This window comes from Salmo trutta, chromosome 32 (genome assembly GCF_901001165.1).
Source record: "Salmo trutta chromosome 32, fSalTru1.1, whole genome shotgun sequence".
Lineage (NCBI taxonomy): Eukaryota > Metazoa > Chordata > Actinopteri > Salmoniformes > Salmonidae > Salmo > Salmo trutta.
Window position 1 is genome coordinate 26,681,799 of NC_042988.1, and position 16,377 is coordinate 26,698,175.

At 41.4% G+C, this 16,377-nt stretch overlaps 1 protein-coding gene across 1 annotated transcript; it reads right to left on the bottom strand.

Moving 5' to 3' along the window:
• Positions 1–33: 33 nt before the first annotated feature.
• On the bottom strand, positions 34–14,613 carry LOC115171585 (eukaryotic peptide chain release factor GTP-binding subunit ERF3A-like). The gene is made up of 14 exons (XM_029728558.1): positions 14,155–14,613; positions 12,129–12,176; positions 7,242–7,490; positions 6,819–6,852; positions 6,593–6,670; positions 6,311–6,491; positions 5,927–6,081; positions 5,495–5,635; positions 5,164–5,257; positions 4,768–4,848; positions 4,312–4,485; positions 4,088–4,177; positions 3,774–3,942; positions 34–878 (listed from the first exon to the last, which is right to left on the bottom strand). Exons 1-14 carry the CDS (start codon positions 14,345–14,347, stop codon positions 826–828), a joined length of 1,740 nt encoding a protein of 579 aa, XP_029584418.1. The 5' UTR covers positions 14,348–14,613; the 3' UTR covers positions 34–825.
• Positions 14,614–16,377: the final 1,764 nt, after the last annotated feature.

Here is a 16,377-nt window from a genome sequence, read left to right on the forward strand (position 1 = left end):
TTCTGTGAAACAGCCCAAATAAAGAACTAGCACTTCTCCAATTTTTATATTTATTGTCATAGTAGTTTCCTTTTATAACATGTGAAGGCGCTCAGGCACACTGCCAGAACGCCATATAAGAGAAACCAAAAGTGGGTAAAAGCAATGGGAGACATGTACAACTAGGGTTGCAAAAATCCATTAATTTTAGCAAAATTCCCAGGTTTTCCAGAAATCTTGGCTGGAAGATTCCAGATTTCCCACCTATTCCCTCGATTCTGAATTTTGGGAAGTTAGTGGATATTTGCAACCCTTTGTACAACCAAGATAATAACATTTTGGTTTCAACTTGTTAAATTCTCAAACCATCTTTTTTTGTAAATAATATATTTTTCTGTATTACAAGCAAATCCTGGTCCTCGTCTGGTTACAGATATAAATGCTGCCATTGTAAATTTTCAATGATGGAAGAAGAAATAATAAAAATAAAAAACTGGAAGAGAAAACCATTGTGTTATGGTCATGAGTAGACCAGAGTTGGGGTGTGAGGGAATGGGTTTGGGGGGTGGGGCCTAACCCAAAAATGGCATAGCTGAGCTCTCAATATGAGAAAGCTGACTCGTGTGTACTTGATCTCGTTTTTCCATTTGCTTAAAAACAGGTTTCTTTTTCAGATACGTTTTTTAAGCTGATCATCGACAGGTCAAGGGGGGGAGAGAAGAGAGGAGGGCCGCGAGCAGAGTTGCCGTCACCGCCGCCTGTTCCCATCGATGACCCCTGACCCCACTCTTCACCCCCACCCCACCATGGTGCCGGACTGTGACCGGGGACTCCCATGCAACTGCTTCAGTCCCTCTCAGCAACGAGCTTCAACACCTTACCAATGGCAATGGTCTTACCTGGGGAGAGGACACAGAGACGTAGGTTAACAGCAAAGCCCCGGTCTACTCATGTCCAAATGGGCTAGTTTTAAATTAAAATCAAAACTTCATAAGTGGAGCCCCTCCACTCTCCGACCCCCTCCTACAGACTTTCTCCCTCTTTAGGGTCCCAATGAATGACACATCCGCTCTACCCCACTCCCCAACCAACAGTACTTTTTCACCACGAATGCAACTCAACCACTAAGACTTTAATCTAGGGCTGGGCAATATGACCAAAATATTCTATCACGGCACTTAAAAAAAATTGGCGGTATGAATGTTTTTAGTTTTTGAATAAAAGTTCTACATTTGCTTTATGAGTAGTGAGTAATCCTAGGTTGGCAACACATACATTCTAAGTGATTTCAATGAGTCTTTCCCCATTCTGATTGTTTTATACTGTCAATTTAACTTCAACCAAAACAAATGTCAGCACTTATCATTTCTGCATCTCCTGCACTCAATTGCAGTGGTGGGAAAAAAGTACCCAATTGTCATACTTGAGTAAAAGTAAAGTAAAAGATACGTTAATAGAAAATTACTCCAAGTAAAAATCACCCAGTAAAATACTACTTAAGTATAAGTATTTGGTTTTAAATATACTTAAGTATAAAAAGTAAATGTAATTGATAAAATGTACTTAAGTATCAAAAGTTAAAGTAATTTAAAATTCCTTATATTAAGCAAACCAGACGGCACCATTTTCTTGCTTACGGATAGCCAGGGGCACACTCCAACACTCAACAATAATTTACAAACAAAGCATTTGTGTTTAGTGAGTTCTCCAGATCAGAGGCAGTAGATGACCAGGGATATTCTCTTGACAAGTGCGTGAATGTGACCATTGTCCTGTCCTGCCAAGCATTCAAAATGTAACGAGTACTTTTAGGTGTCAGGGAAAATGTATGGAGTAAAAAGTATATTTTCTTCTTTAGGAATGTAGTGAAGTAAAAATAAAAATAGTAAAGTACAGATCCAAAAAAATAAATAACTTAACTTCTATGGGCTACGTGGGACGCAAGCGTCTAGAATATGCATATTATTAGTAGATTTGGATAGAAAACACTGAAGTTTCTAAAACTGTTTGAATGGTGTCTGAGTATAACAGAACTCATATGGCAGGCAAAAACCTGAGAAAGTCAACCAGGAAGTGGAGGATCTGAGAATTGTAGTTCTTTCTAGTCCCTTTCGAAACTACAGTATCTGTGGGGTTACGTTGCACTTCCTAAGGCTTCCATTGGCTGTCAAAAGCCTTCAGAAAGTAGTTTCAGCTTTCTCCCGTTACTGGGCAGATAATAGGAGCTCAGTTACTGAGTGGACAAAGGGATTGGATATGCGCGGTCACGCGAGCGCGCCGTTCCTTCTTTTTCTCCTTGAATGAATACGCCATTGTCCGGTTGGAATATTATCACAATTTTACGTTAAAAATACCATAAAGATTGATTTTAAACAGCGTTTGACATGCTTCTAAGTACGGTAATGGAACATTTTGACTTTTTGTCTCTGTCTTTGGATAGTGCTCTGAACGCACGAACAAAACGGAGGCATTTGGACATAAATATGTATTATTTCTAACAAAAACATTTATTGTGGAAGTAGCAGTCCTGGGAGTGCATTCTGATGAAGATCAGCAAAGGTAAGAGAATATTTATAATACTAATTCTGAGTTTAGGTTGCCCCAGAACTTGGCGGGTGTCTGTATAGCTTGCTTTGATTGCGAGCTATGTAATCAGAATATTGAAAAATGTGCTTTCGCCAAAAAGCTATTTTAAAATCTGACACAGCGGTTGCATAAAGGAGTACTGTATCTATAATTCTTAAAATAATTATGTATTTTGTCAACGTTTATGAGGAGTATTTTTGTAAATTGATGTGGTCATTCACCGGATGTTTTGGTGGGAATACATTTTCTGAACATCACGCGCCAATGTAAAATGCTGTTTTTGGATATAAATATGAACTTCATCGAACAAAACATACATGTATTGTGTAACATGATGTCGTAGGCGTGTCATCTGATGAAGATCGTCAAAGGTTAGTGCTTCATTTAGCTGTGTTTTGGGTTTTTGTGACATATATCCTTGCTTGGAAAATGGCTGTGTGGTTATTTTTGTCTATGTACTCTCCTAACATAATCTAATGTTTTGCTTTCGCTGTAAAGCCTTTTTGAAAATCGGACAACGTGGTTACATTAAGGAGAAGTGTAACTTTAAAATGGTGTAAAATAGTCGTATGTTTGAGAAATTGAAATTATGATATTTTTGCTGTTTTGTATTTCGCGCCATGCTATTTCACTGGCTGTTGAATAGTGTGGGACGGTCACGTCCCACCTTGCCCAGAGAAGTTAAGGAACATCAAACGCGCTCCTTGAGTGACAGGGGGCATGGCTAGGTCTGTGGGGAAAGTGGCGCGGAGAGAGATGACTCAAGTTGCGAAGTAAGCTATAAAAATTGACATTACACATGGCGTATCACATTTAACAAACCAAACATTCAAATACCGGTATAGAAGGTGAAGTAAAAACCCAAACCGGTCGGTCCCTGCATCAATACCGGTATATCATAAAATACGGTATATCACCCAGCCCTACTTTAAACTTGGTTTCAGTTTGGACTACATTTAAACCATTGTTCCTTCCAGCATGGCCATTTAGGGACTACTAAAATCGTACATATACACTTTCATCATTCAAGAGACGCTCTTATCCAGAGCGACTTACATAAGTAATCAGGAGTAAGTGCCTTGTTCAAGGGCAAATCACCATTTTTCAAGTAGTCAGCTTGGGGATTCGACCGAGACATTTCCTTTACTGGCTCAACGCTAGGCTACCTGCCGCCTACTAACAGTCCCAGTGATGGCAGAGGCAAGTACCTTCATCCCGTAGGGTGAACCGTCCCATCTGGGGGAAGTCTTTGAAGGTTTCAAGGCAGATGGTTCCGGCGGTGCGCAGACGGGCAATGCACACCTGGTCCTGTTTCACAAAGCGCGGTCGCGTCTTACTTTTCTCTCCCGACTTCTTGTCTACCAGACAGATTAAGGCCTAGATGTGGAGCGGAACCATCACAATAACTATACTGGCATGTATTTAAAACACTTTGTCAGGTGCAGTTCAAAAGGAATACATTGCAGATTCAAAATTAAGATGGTTCCTTCTGTAAGTTATGGCATTATGACAGTATCTTTACCGTAATTTGCACTTCTTCAATGCAGGTGTGGATGTGGAGGACAGCATTGTAACCAGGGCAGATAATGGACTTGTGTTCAATGATGACAATCTGTGAGAACACAAAACTGAGTAAAAACAAACACCAATAAATCCAATATGTTTGTCATTAGGGCGACATTCAGACAGGACTACGGTCCAACTCCAACCGCCTTAGTATCTGTGGTGGCGTGGTGACTGGCGTACCTGGGCGTCAAAGGTGCGTCCAGAGTGGCAGAGGTTCTCAGCGTTACAGAGGATGAAGCCTGGCAGGATCTCCTCCTCCTCGATGCCCTTCAGTCTCAGCTTCAGGTTCTCTCCAGGAGAAGCATCATCTGTCTCCACGTCATCACTCAGCAGGCTCAACACCTCCACTGTGTGCTACAGGGAGGGATGGAAGGAGGAAAAATGGAAGAGATACGCAGCCATTAACACACATTCATAATAAGAGATGGAGCGAACACCTTTATGATAAAAAATAAAAAAAACAACAGAGGGAGATACCATGTGGCACAGACAAATGGAAAATACGAGAAAAAAATACCTATGACTAAACAACTCTGGCTTAAGATACTTGCCACCCCATTAGCAAGGATTAGCTATAGCTCTACTGCTCTGATGGGCATTGGATGTTCCATGGCAGGCTGCTGGAGAATGTCTTACCCTGTTTGGCATCATGACAAGCTGCTGTGCTTTACTGATGGACCCTGACTCCAGTTTCCCCAGGATGACAGTACCCATGTCCTATAGGGTGGGGAACAACAGCAGAAAGAGGCCAGATTAAGTAACCCAAGTCAGAAAAAGGTATTTTACAGTAGTGTGAGAGGCTTAAAAACTAGTGTTGTTTAATAGGCTTTTTATTACCAGGAAATAGGATGTTACATGTACAGTGTAGCTGCTGATGTGGGCTGTACGAATGACATGGCTCACTACAGTTGTTGACCATCAAAATACTGTCATGTAAAGGACAACCATATCTAAATAAACATAATGAGTTGGTTGCCATATTTATGGCAATAGAATAAAAATATTAAGGTTTTATAATGTAGTCGTCTTCACCTTGTATTTGTCTACGATGGGTAATCTGACTGGTCCGTCGCTCGCTCTGTTTAAGTTTGGCAAACTGTCCAGATGTGGAATGAATGGTAACCCCCTGGAAGACAGACAGAGAGGAGATAAACAGGTCAGGACAGTAGCGTCAGGAGAATATTCAATCCATTCACACTTGAACGTCATAGTACCTTTGGCATGGCTTCGTTAACAGAGAAGGAAGGAGCGTTTCTTACTGGACAAGAACAGATAGTACCTCTCCATTTTGGACTGTTTTCCTCCGTTTCGTACCTAGTGAACACAGCCCAGGAACAGCAGTGTAAAAGCTGGTGATACTCACGTATACCAAGTGCACGACTCAACAGGCTCCTTGAGGTTGGCTCCTGTGAGGCCGGAGCAGGGCATGAAGTGAATGTCTTTCTTGGGGTTGAAGCCAACCTTCTTCAAAAATGGCACTAGTTTTTCCTTGCATTCTTCGTACCTGAGGTTTCAGGTTAAAGAAAAAATTAATTGTGGGTTGAGATGGATTTCAGATGCATGAGAATAAATGTTAAACTCTCGAGCAAATCTTGTAATGATGTCAATGTATGCATGATTTCCGTTAAAGTTCTACAAAGACCCTACATTAACAAAGGATTCCACCCTAGGCTTTGACCATCACTATATCATCTTGTCTGTAATGGGTGTTTTCATGTTGATGTAAACTGAAGCAAGCACTCATGACTACCAGTTTCCTGATGTCATTTCTGTGCTCTAAGTGGTAACTGCGCACCTCTCTAGGCTCCAGTTCACTGTGGGGTCGTCCATTTTGTTGACGAGGATGATCAGATGCTTCACCCCCGCCGTTTTGGCCAACATGGCGTGCTCCCGTGTCTGTCCACCCTTCTCAAAGCCCGTCTCAAACTCTCCCTTCCTGGCTGAGATCACCTAGGCAGGAGAAATACACATTGAAAATCATTCAAGGAACCATGACATTGCTGTGTAGATTTCAAAACAATTTATTTTACGATCAAGTAAACAAGTATTTATCATTGTTCCTTCTTAATTTCAAATTGTTATTTTTATAATGTTTACATTTACCATTTCAAGAGATCTTGGTCTCTCAACTGGATATTTTGGTATTTGCAGCCACAACAGCATTACACTATGGACTCACCAGCACAGCCAGGTCAGCTTGCGACGCTCCTCCGATCATATTGGGCACAAAGCTTTTGTGGCCTGGCGCGTCCAGGATGGTAAAGTGCTTTTTCTCAGTTTCAAAGTACGCTCTGCCCACCTCCACAGTCTTCCCCTTGTCTCGCTCCTCCTGGTTAGTGTCCAGAGCCCAGGAGAGGTACCTGGCAGACAGAGGAAGGGAGGGGGTTAAACCCTTGTTATACTGACAGGCTTTAGTCATGCCATTTCATATATTTTTTTGGTAAAAAGCAGAGTAACTCACCATGTTTCCCTGTTCTTCTCCTTGGCTTCTCTTTCATACTTCTCCAGAGTTCTCTTCTCCACCATGCCCGTTAAATACCTACCAGTGAAGAAGGGGATAACCAGAGGGATTGATGAAGAGAGGGGGAAAGGAGCAAAGAGTGGAGGGGTGGTGAGAAATTCAACCGGTGTTAAAAGCCCCATTGGACTGAATGAATCATAACCACAACAGAAAGATAAATACTCACATGATTTGTCCTCCGATGGTAGACTTGCCAGCATCTAGGGAGAGATGAGGGACAACAGGGAGTGGTGAGAGCAGATAAAAATGGCCTGTGCCGTCTAGCCTTGTAACAGGGCTGATTAAATGAAAAATAAATACAAAACATTGCCTGGTTTTTCACTGTTTCCTATTAAGGCAATAACATCGTTTCCCCTAGATGTGTTTCTTTGACAGACCCCCCCAATCAGCAATCCAGGTGTGACAGTGACAACTATACACTATGGATGTTATATAGGGCTGCCAATAAACATGTTTTATTGGATCAAATGAAACCCCAAGAAATAACAGAGCAATGCAGAGATGACCCACACACCTAAATGATAGTATGTGAAACCACTGCAATAGCCATGAAAAAGAGGAAGAAACAACCAGATGTGCCCCCCCTCACCAACATGACCGATGAACACCACATTCACATGTTCCTTCTTGGGCGCGTCTGGTGGGAGGGCTACCACTTTAGGCATGATTGGCACATCTTCCTCCTCCTCCAGGACTTCCTCCTCCAGAATCTCCTCAACAACTATTGGTCCCCCGTTGCCACCAGGCCCTCCTCCTGGTTCTTCCTCATTTGGCTCCACCCCTTTCAGGTCCCACGTCTCCTCTGTGGTAATTTCAGAGTCGCCGTTCTCCACCGGGGCTGACCAGGGACAAACCGAACAGAGCATTAGTGGTGTGGAATAAGTATTCATGATTTGAGTTTGAAAATAGATTCCTCTGGTCTCAGGTCTGATGTGAAAAAGCCTACCACCGTAGCTAAGAATTTGGTAAATTAAGTTGCTCTACAAATGTTTTAGTTTAGATAGATAAAATAAATGTCATTAGTTTGAGAAAAGATTTCCTATTCATAGGAGAAAACTAGGGCTACACTACAGGCTGGCAATGATGCAGAGTACTCACAGTACAGTTAGAGCCAATGAATTAGCCATGAGGGGATTGCTCTACGAGTAAGCTTGTTAATGGTTACTACAGCTAAACTTCTGGCATCAGTTTTGACAAGATTTTACAGCTAAAACTACAGAATGCCAAATCTACAGAACATTAGAGCTTAAGGTCAGAGTTCATTCCAATAACATTGATACAATTTTCCTTCTTTGATTTCCAGAAAAAGCCATTTAACACCCGAAATAGTGTAACCATTCAGCACCCTACAGGCTTTAAAGACCGTAGTAGTGATGACAGACCATGCTGATACTTGGAGAGTATGGCTCATCATTCCAACTATGAGACAGTGAAATCAGTAGTGTTTAATCCTGGTCCTGAGGACCCAAAGGGGTACACATTTAGTTAACTTGGTACTACACACCTGATTCCACTTAATAAAAAGGTTAAATTAGTTAAATCAGTAGAACCAGGTGTGTAATGCTAGGGGAAAACTAAAATGTCTACCCCTTTGGGTCCCCAGGACCAGGAAACACTTGCCGTAGAATATTGGTTAGAGAGAGGTCAGTGAGTGCTCCAAGGCAGCCTGGGCCTGGACATGTTTGGCTGGACTTCAAGCCTTTCTTCCATCCTGCACATCCACAACTTTTAGCCTAATGTAAATGATGTAAGACCTCAACAGTAAGGAATGCTGAAGTCATCCTGCCAGTCACAGGAAAAGTCAGACTAATTGAATGGAGTGGCTGGGGATCATTCTGGACCCCTCTTCCCAACAGCGAAAGGTCCCGAAGCTTCTGCACATGTCCGATTCTCTACTTTACCCACAGTCTCTGCTCTACTCAGACGAATGGTGCTCATTCAATAAAGTTAGATCAAAGCTGAATTAATGTGTGCTAGATCACATAATAACTATGTTACTCTTGTCCAAAACTCAAAATAAGTGCTTTGATTTAAACTAAACACAAAGGTAGGCTATGCTACAGCTTCTTAACACCATCTGCTCTAAACTTCACTCACTGGCTCGGTTACCATCCAATTGTCCACAGGTTCACGCTAACATTCTCAAATCTGTATAAAAACCAACATGCGCATTTCCCCACCAGAGATGCGTTTCCATCAAATGTACCTATGCGTGATGACAGTGCACATAAAAATACCCTTTGCGGTACAAGTTAAATGGGTTTCCTTCACATTTTCAACTGATGGGTTTCTCACACAAAAAATGTGCATTATATAGCGTGTGCCAACTTTGGAATTGGCACGTTCGCTCTAGCCAACAGCGCTATCTGCATGCTTTTGGCTAAAGAGCACATATAAAAGCGAGACAAAAAAGCGAGATTTTAAATTTGTCATAACGGCAACCAAGCATCGATCATCATGTCACCAGAATAAGACCCTCAATATTTATAGGAAAAGAGCATCAAGCTCATCAGCTTGCACTTTCACCACACTGTGAAGTTCATAACTTATTTCATCTGTAGCCTAATAGGCCTAAACCGCATGCTTTCCCAACGAGTCGTAGTGGGAGGACCAAACATGTCATCGACTGACTCCAAGTTTATGATGGTTATTATATCAATATTTGTGCACAAGTGTTTCCACCGACATTTCATAGAATTCAGTTAAGCCAACAAAAAGATCCCACATTGTCTAGCATAGTTAGTTTTGTCAACATTTTGAAAGTTCCCCACATTTTTTACGTACTTTACTAGCATAAAAAAATTGGATGGAAACCTGGTTACTGTTCATCATTTTAGACAACTGTAGGCTACTTCCAAACTGTAGAAGTCAAGATCTAAATGAAAATCCCCATGAAACTGATAGAGATCAAATGGTTGGTAAGCAGCCGTTTCATCGGTAAAACTTGAATTATACTTCACCATGAGGTTGAGTGCACACTCTGGGGTAAAGTGGAAAATGGAATAGGCAGAGGCTACAATTACAGAGTTTCCACCCCCGCCCCCAACTTCTCAAAACGAATCATGTTCTGCACATGTTATTTCACACACACGCTCAAGTCTCTCTTTACTCAATTCAAGGGGCTTTATTGGCCTGGGAAACATATGTTAACATTGCCAATGCAAGTGAAGTAGATAATAGACAAAAGTAAAATAAACTATGCTTTACTCACACTTTACTGAACCCTCAACCAATTTGATTGACATGTAGCCCATGTCTCTGCCTCAGTTCTGGAAAGCTGATTGAAACAAACATTCCAAAAATATATATGAAGGCTCTGTCTGTTGTAACAGATATTGCTGTAGCACAAGCAAGACGTAGTCTGCACTTTGCACTGGCACAAAACGATCAGAGTTTTGTGATGAAATCTTTCGATTTATGCCGACATATTTACTGATAAAGAACTCTGCCTCCCAATAGCCAACATTTGCATATTAAAATCGCTGTTGACAAGGGTTGTAACGGTTCACCAAACCCAGTTAGGTGGGTATTGCAGTTTTGGGGTCATGGTTCGGTAAAGCGGAAAATTAAATGCCAACAGTTACAAATTCCATATATGATCATGAGTCATAATACCTGATGAGAGCACAATCAGGAATACCAACACTTTGTATTTTCTTAAATGAAAACACGACTACCCATCAACACTAAAATAAAAGTGCAATGTGTGTGTGAAATCAATATGTAAACATGACTCAAACATTGTGTAGGCCTATGCTATAATGTTTTCTTACAAAGAAAAATATGCGCACGTGTGACTCGAGTGAGGCGTGTCTGTAGCACAGTAGTTCTCATTTCCCACTCCGGGGTAAAGTGATGGGCTGTCAGAGTGAAGTAGCTCTGTAGCCCGGGTGGTCCATCCATCTGTAGTAAGGGCAACACAGGGCGCATTGGTCAATTAATTGACAATTTCCACTTTAGCTTGCTTACATAGAGCGGGGACTAACACCTGTTTGCTGAAACGGGTGCGAGAGGGCAAAGTTCATGATGTGGCTTGAGCACTTTCACGAGGTGATGAAACCCCCTATTATTCTCAACAACCGAGAATGGGCGCAAATATCTGCAGCTATAAAACATAGCTATCGCTCTTGTAATTTCCGTGGCAGAATCAGCTGCAAAGGGTTGCTTGAATGCAGAGGGGAGAGTTACTGTTCTGCATTTCCATCTTGCTCCAGTGGTAGGAATACTGGGGTGAAGTCGGCTTAAATGTGTCATGTTTGAGGCGTTGGCAGTTGTATAGGCACTTTTGTTGATCAGTGGCGACATACTCTGTTCATTGCTGCTGTAATCTTCTGGGAAGCAAAAAGGTTTCCAAACTGGAGATTTAAACAACAGAGAATGGTCCTGGTTTTTTGAACACACCACTCACAATCGTACAAAACTAGTTCCCGGCTGCGCCTCACAAAAGAACAGATTGAAATGCGCCAAATACGATTTGAGTTTTGATTACAACATGCGCATAAGCTGTAGTTGTTAACGGAATAGCCCAAAATGTTTTTTTTTTTCAACTTTGACTTACTTGAGGTATACAACGCAGCGCAGGCCTAGCATTTTTATTTTAGTATTTATGTATTCATTCAGGTTCACTGTGTGGAATGAACCAAGGTCCCTGTACCAAACGGCTCAGTAGGAATCTTTGTAGCGTTACACCCGTACTACTGACTGTTGTGTCGTGCTTATGTTCGCTTTGATTACTGTTACAGCAGACAAAGAACAACGTTTCTTCGAACAAGTGGCAGCGGAGTCAAGGAGTGAGCAAGTACTGAGCAGTAGCTCAAAGGACTCGGAGGGGAAAGCACGCAGCGGATCCTGCACATGCGCAGAAATATCTTTAGTCCAAAACTTCAGTTTCGCAGAAAATGATGAACTGCAGCCACTCCAAATGGAATAAGGCACCAAGTTGCCACACCAGACATCAAGTTTGGTCTTTGTCTGCACCAAAGCTATGTGCGCAGACAGAGCTAGCCAGCATCAATCTGTTTATTATGACACAGTACAGCACCCTCACAGAATTCACTGGCATTACAACACACCTTAATTTGTACTTATAATAGAGAAGGTGGGTTCTTGTCTAAATATAATGTAACAAGACATTAGCTAGTCAACTGGTGGTCATCTACACATAATGAGACATACAGAACCCTTCCACAGTAACAATGAATGTGCACAAAAAATGTGTTCTAGAAGCTGTACTAGATACATGTCAGAACTTTGTGACTACTAATTGAGAAGACTGAGGCCCACAAGCATCAATTAGTGATTCATACCAGTGACAGTTGCTTTGGTGGACGTTGAACAGTGGGTTGACAGGATTTACGGAGGTCTTTGTTAGAGGCCAGAGGCTGGGCCCATAGATTGTGATGCTAGCAAAGCTATTCATGGATAATGCTGAACAGAGCAAAATGACCACAGGTGTAAAACACACACGTATACATACCTGCAGTTTCTGCGACCTCCATGGTGGCAACAACTGGTTCAACTTCCGCTAAAAAAAAAAAAGAGGTAGAGCGTATGCACATTAACGCTTCTTTCATCAGACATTTTTCAAATAAAATGTAAGGTGGGATTGGTGTGAAATCTACCGACCAGCGCTCTTCCAGTCTACCACAATGGTCACAACTAACACAGTTCTTATGAGGCCAACAAACTGCAACACCAGTTCCCCCAGTTAACTGGTTTGCAATATGTACTATAGACAGGTTGGTTGTTTAGCAACAACCAAAGCCTGCGCAACTATGGGGCAAAGCATACGGGTTGGCTTAGATTGTTGACAACATGTCAACTATATTTCTTTAATGTTCATTGAAAAAAAAAAAGGTGCAAAATCAGCATTTGTGATCTCAAATACATTGTTACAGTTCTTGGTTAGCTAGCAAATTTCAGTTAACATGGAATCAGTTAAAACACCTAAACACAAGACATGGTCTCAAGAACAAGATGAAACTGGCTGACAGTCACGATTCCTTACATGGCAGTTTCTTGTCATTGTTGGTAGCCACCTGGCCATCCAGAACCACAACATCTGACTTCTGCCCCATTGAAGTGTCAACCACTTGTGACATTGTCAGCTAACCCATCCATACGCAACAACACTCCACCGGAAGAAGTTAACCCACCAACAGCTCAATGTTTACTATACTTTTACTGGGCAGACAATTTCCTCAAGAGCGGTTGAATATCTTTAGTATAAACACACATAGGTGATGTCCAACAGCAGAAAGCCTGTACAGGCAAGCCGAGGTTAAAGGATAAGAAAACTGCTGTAGGTCAAAAATATCAGACTGGGAAAATAGCTAGATTTCAATCCCCTCATGACTTACAAGTTAGTATTGCCTAATAGATAATGCATAACCACCACAATCTAAGAGTTTTTCTATAAAGGATGGTAATTTATGTTTCAAGATGAAGCACCTTACATATTCCCCTCCATATTGGATTTGGCAAAAAATAACTGACCAAAACATGCCACAGCTCATTTTCATTACATCAAAACGTAAGAGTAACATGTATGAATGGCTCTGACTTGTTATTTCTGCTTTCTTGGTCTGCTCAAATGGGACACTTTGTTCACAAGTTTATCTTCCACTTATGGACCGTATGTAAAGTAAGATCGTCCACGTCACACCAATAATGTCAACACTAGTTACCAGTTCCTAAAGTTGTCATGTCTTGCAATTTATAAGGGGCAAGTTTGTACCAGTTCAAATAATTACTAGTTTTCTATCTACAGTGCTAGTTGGGTACATATCTTGAAATTCTAATTTACATTGTGGGAAGGGTATAGACCAAAAAAAAAGCACAATTTGCCAAGAATGTCTTAGCTAGCCATTTATGACTACATAGCCCACGCAGACAGTAAAAAAACAAATGTGGGACAGTTTGTCTTACCAACGTTACGTACGCAATTGTCACACGACTGCCATAGGATTGGCTAACTAACGTTAACTTAGTTATGCCAGTAACTAGCATTTGGTAATATGATAACGTTTGCTACTTTCCCTAGTTAACTAAAACCTCGAATGTCCAAAACCTTACATATGGTTAATATTAGCTAACGTATGTAACTATAGACACTGTCGGCGACAGATGGCTAAAAGCAAGCTACGTTTGCTAATCGGCAACTAGCTAGTAAGTAGTGGTTAAAAACAAAGTTTCTATAGTTAGCTAAAACCTCCCGAAAATATTAGCTACTAACAAGCCATTAACAATCCATCAACTACCGAATACAGCTAACTAACAGCTAACTAACAAACTAACGTTCGGTTGCTAACTAACTAGCCTAGCTAAATACCGTTAATTTAGTAACTAATGCTTGCCTTTAACGTTAACTAGCTACTTTACGCGGTCTCTAAAGTGTAGACGCATGTGTGTTGTGGCGCTTGTTATCTAGCTAACTAAGTTAACTTGCTATCAAGCTAGCTACCCATCTAGCTAAACGTAAACGTGAGTGACCGCGAACTTACCACCGGAATCAGGATCTTCCGAGGGGCCTTTCTGAAAGAAGGACGGGACAAATTCGACGGCATTTATGTTGGGGACAAACGGTTTGGCATTCACGTTGAGGGCGGCGAATTCGGAATCGAGTTTCCCGTCGACCGGGGCCTCAACATCATCCTCTTGTTCCCAGGAATCAGGGGCAGCGTCTCTCGGGTCCATCGTGGGTCTTTACTAGATGTTCACTACGGTGGATAAATACTTGCGTTACGCAGTTGCTGAACTGGCTAGTGTCCGCCCCTATTATTAACCCGTTGTTGAGGTCACCCGAGAAAATATATCAAACTTCCCCTCTAATGTCTAATATGTGTTCGATTTACTTGCAATAAAATAGCCGGTTTCTCTCGGTAGAGGGATACGCGAAAGCAAGATTCGACTCAGCACTCCCAGCAAGTCCTCGTGTGCTGCTGACTCTCCCCAACCGATGGGAGCGACAACCAGTTGCATACTGGGAGATGCTGTGCATTGCAGGTGTAGCCGTTATTCGGAAGAACGTAATGGAGAAAGCGAGAAAACTACATTTCCATACACACGGAAAGCACACTTTTTACGTCAACGTTGCTGACCCATCTTGCAGGTTCAACATTTTTTAGTTCCGATTCGGCAAACGTTGCACGAGACGCTCAAAGGCCAGTCTGAACACTGAAAATTATTTACAGAACACACGTATCCCGTTTAAACTTCAATTTCATTACCTCAAATTAACATCTCGCACAAACATCTAGGAAGTGCATCTGCAACAAACTGTATCATTGGATATTTTTGTGTAGGCCTGTATGTGAGTTTCTGAGTTCTTTCCAGTGTAGGCCTTCTCTATTGACAGACAGTGGGTATCTAATGTCATTGCAGTTCTTTTCACATAGGTAAACATATGCAAGTTTAGGTCATTTTCATTCCCATCGAAATAAACGTGAACCATACTGAAAAAAAATAAACGCAACAATTAACATGTTTACTGAGTTACTGTTCATAGAGTCAGTCAATTGAAATACATTCGTTAGGCCCTCATTTATAGATTTAACGTGACTGGGGAGCCAGGCCCAGCCAACCAGAATGAGTTTTTCCCAACAAAAGGGCTTTATTACAAACAGAAATACTCCTACTTCTTGATATGCCACACCTGTCAAGTGACCGGATTATTTTGGCAAATGAGAAATGCCCACTAACAGGGATGTAAATAAATGTTGTGCACAAAATGTGAGAGTTAAGGTTTTTGTGCGTATGGATAATTTGTGGGATCTTTTATTTCAGCTCATGAAACATGGGACCAACACTTTACATGTTGCATTTATAATTTTGTTCTGTATGGACACTGCTGAGGTTCAGCTGAGGCCTTAGTGCAAAGTACTAATTTTGCCACTAGGGGGAGACAATGTCTAGCAAAATTTCCAGCAGCACAAAACTGCATCAACGAAGGCAGGGCTAAATAACATTGAGGAAAAAGTTTGAGCATTGCAGTGTGTATTTGGGTTCTTTAATTCCCCATACTGCTTCCATTGATTATTTCTGACGGGGAGAAACACATCACTGGTCACCCCCAAAAGCCAATTCCTCCTTTGGTCGCCTTTCCTTCCAGTTCTCTGCTGCCAATGACTGGAACGAACTGCAAAAATCTCTGAAGCTGGAGATTCCCCATCTCCCTCACTAGCTTTAAGTACCAGCTGTCATAGCAGCTCACAGATCACTGCACCTGTTCATAGCCCATCTGTATACCTCATCCCCATACTGTATTTATTTATTCTGCTCCTTTTGCACCCCAGTATCTCTACTTGCACATCTATCTTTTACACATCTACCATTCCTGTGTTTAATTGCCATATTGTAATTACTTTGCCACCAATGGCCTATTTATTGCCTTAATTCCCTTATTTTACATAATTTGCAGTCACTGTATATGGACTTTTTTTCTTTTTTTCTACTGTATTATTGATTGTATGTTTTGTTAATTCCATGTGTAACTGTGTTGTGTGTGTCTAACTGCTATGCTTTATCTTGGCCAGGTTGCAGTTGCAAATGAGAACTTGTTCTCAACTAGCCTACCTGGTTAAATAAAAGGTCAAATAAATACATAAAAATCAACCTGACATTGGTACTAAATCAGGATTTCAATGATGTTGACTGTGGAATTACTGATAAATTGGTAACTAACAATTTGATTAACACCTTTGACTTGTAAATTCAAGAGTCCCTGC

What these genes read in the sequence shown, in the direction of transcription:
- LOC115171585 (XM_029728558.1), bottom strand. Translation starts at nt 14,347, where the DNA reads ATGGACCCGAGAGACGCTGCCCCTGATTCCTGGGAACAAGAGGATGAT. An exon ending in GAGAAGAACAGGGAAACATG is followed by an intron (nt 6,492 to 6,592) that starts GTGAGTTACTCT and finishes TCTGTCTGCCAG; the next exon opens with GTACCTCTCCTGGGCTCTGG. An exon ending in GTGAACTGGAGCCTAGAGAG is followed by an intron (nt 5,636 to 5,926) that starts GTGCGCAGTTAC and finishes CTGAAACCTCAG; the next exon opens with GTACGAAGAATGCAAGGAAA.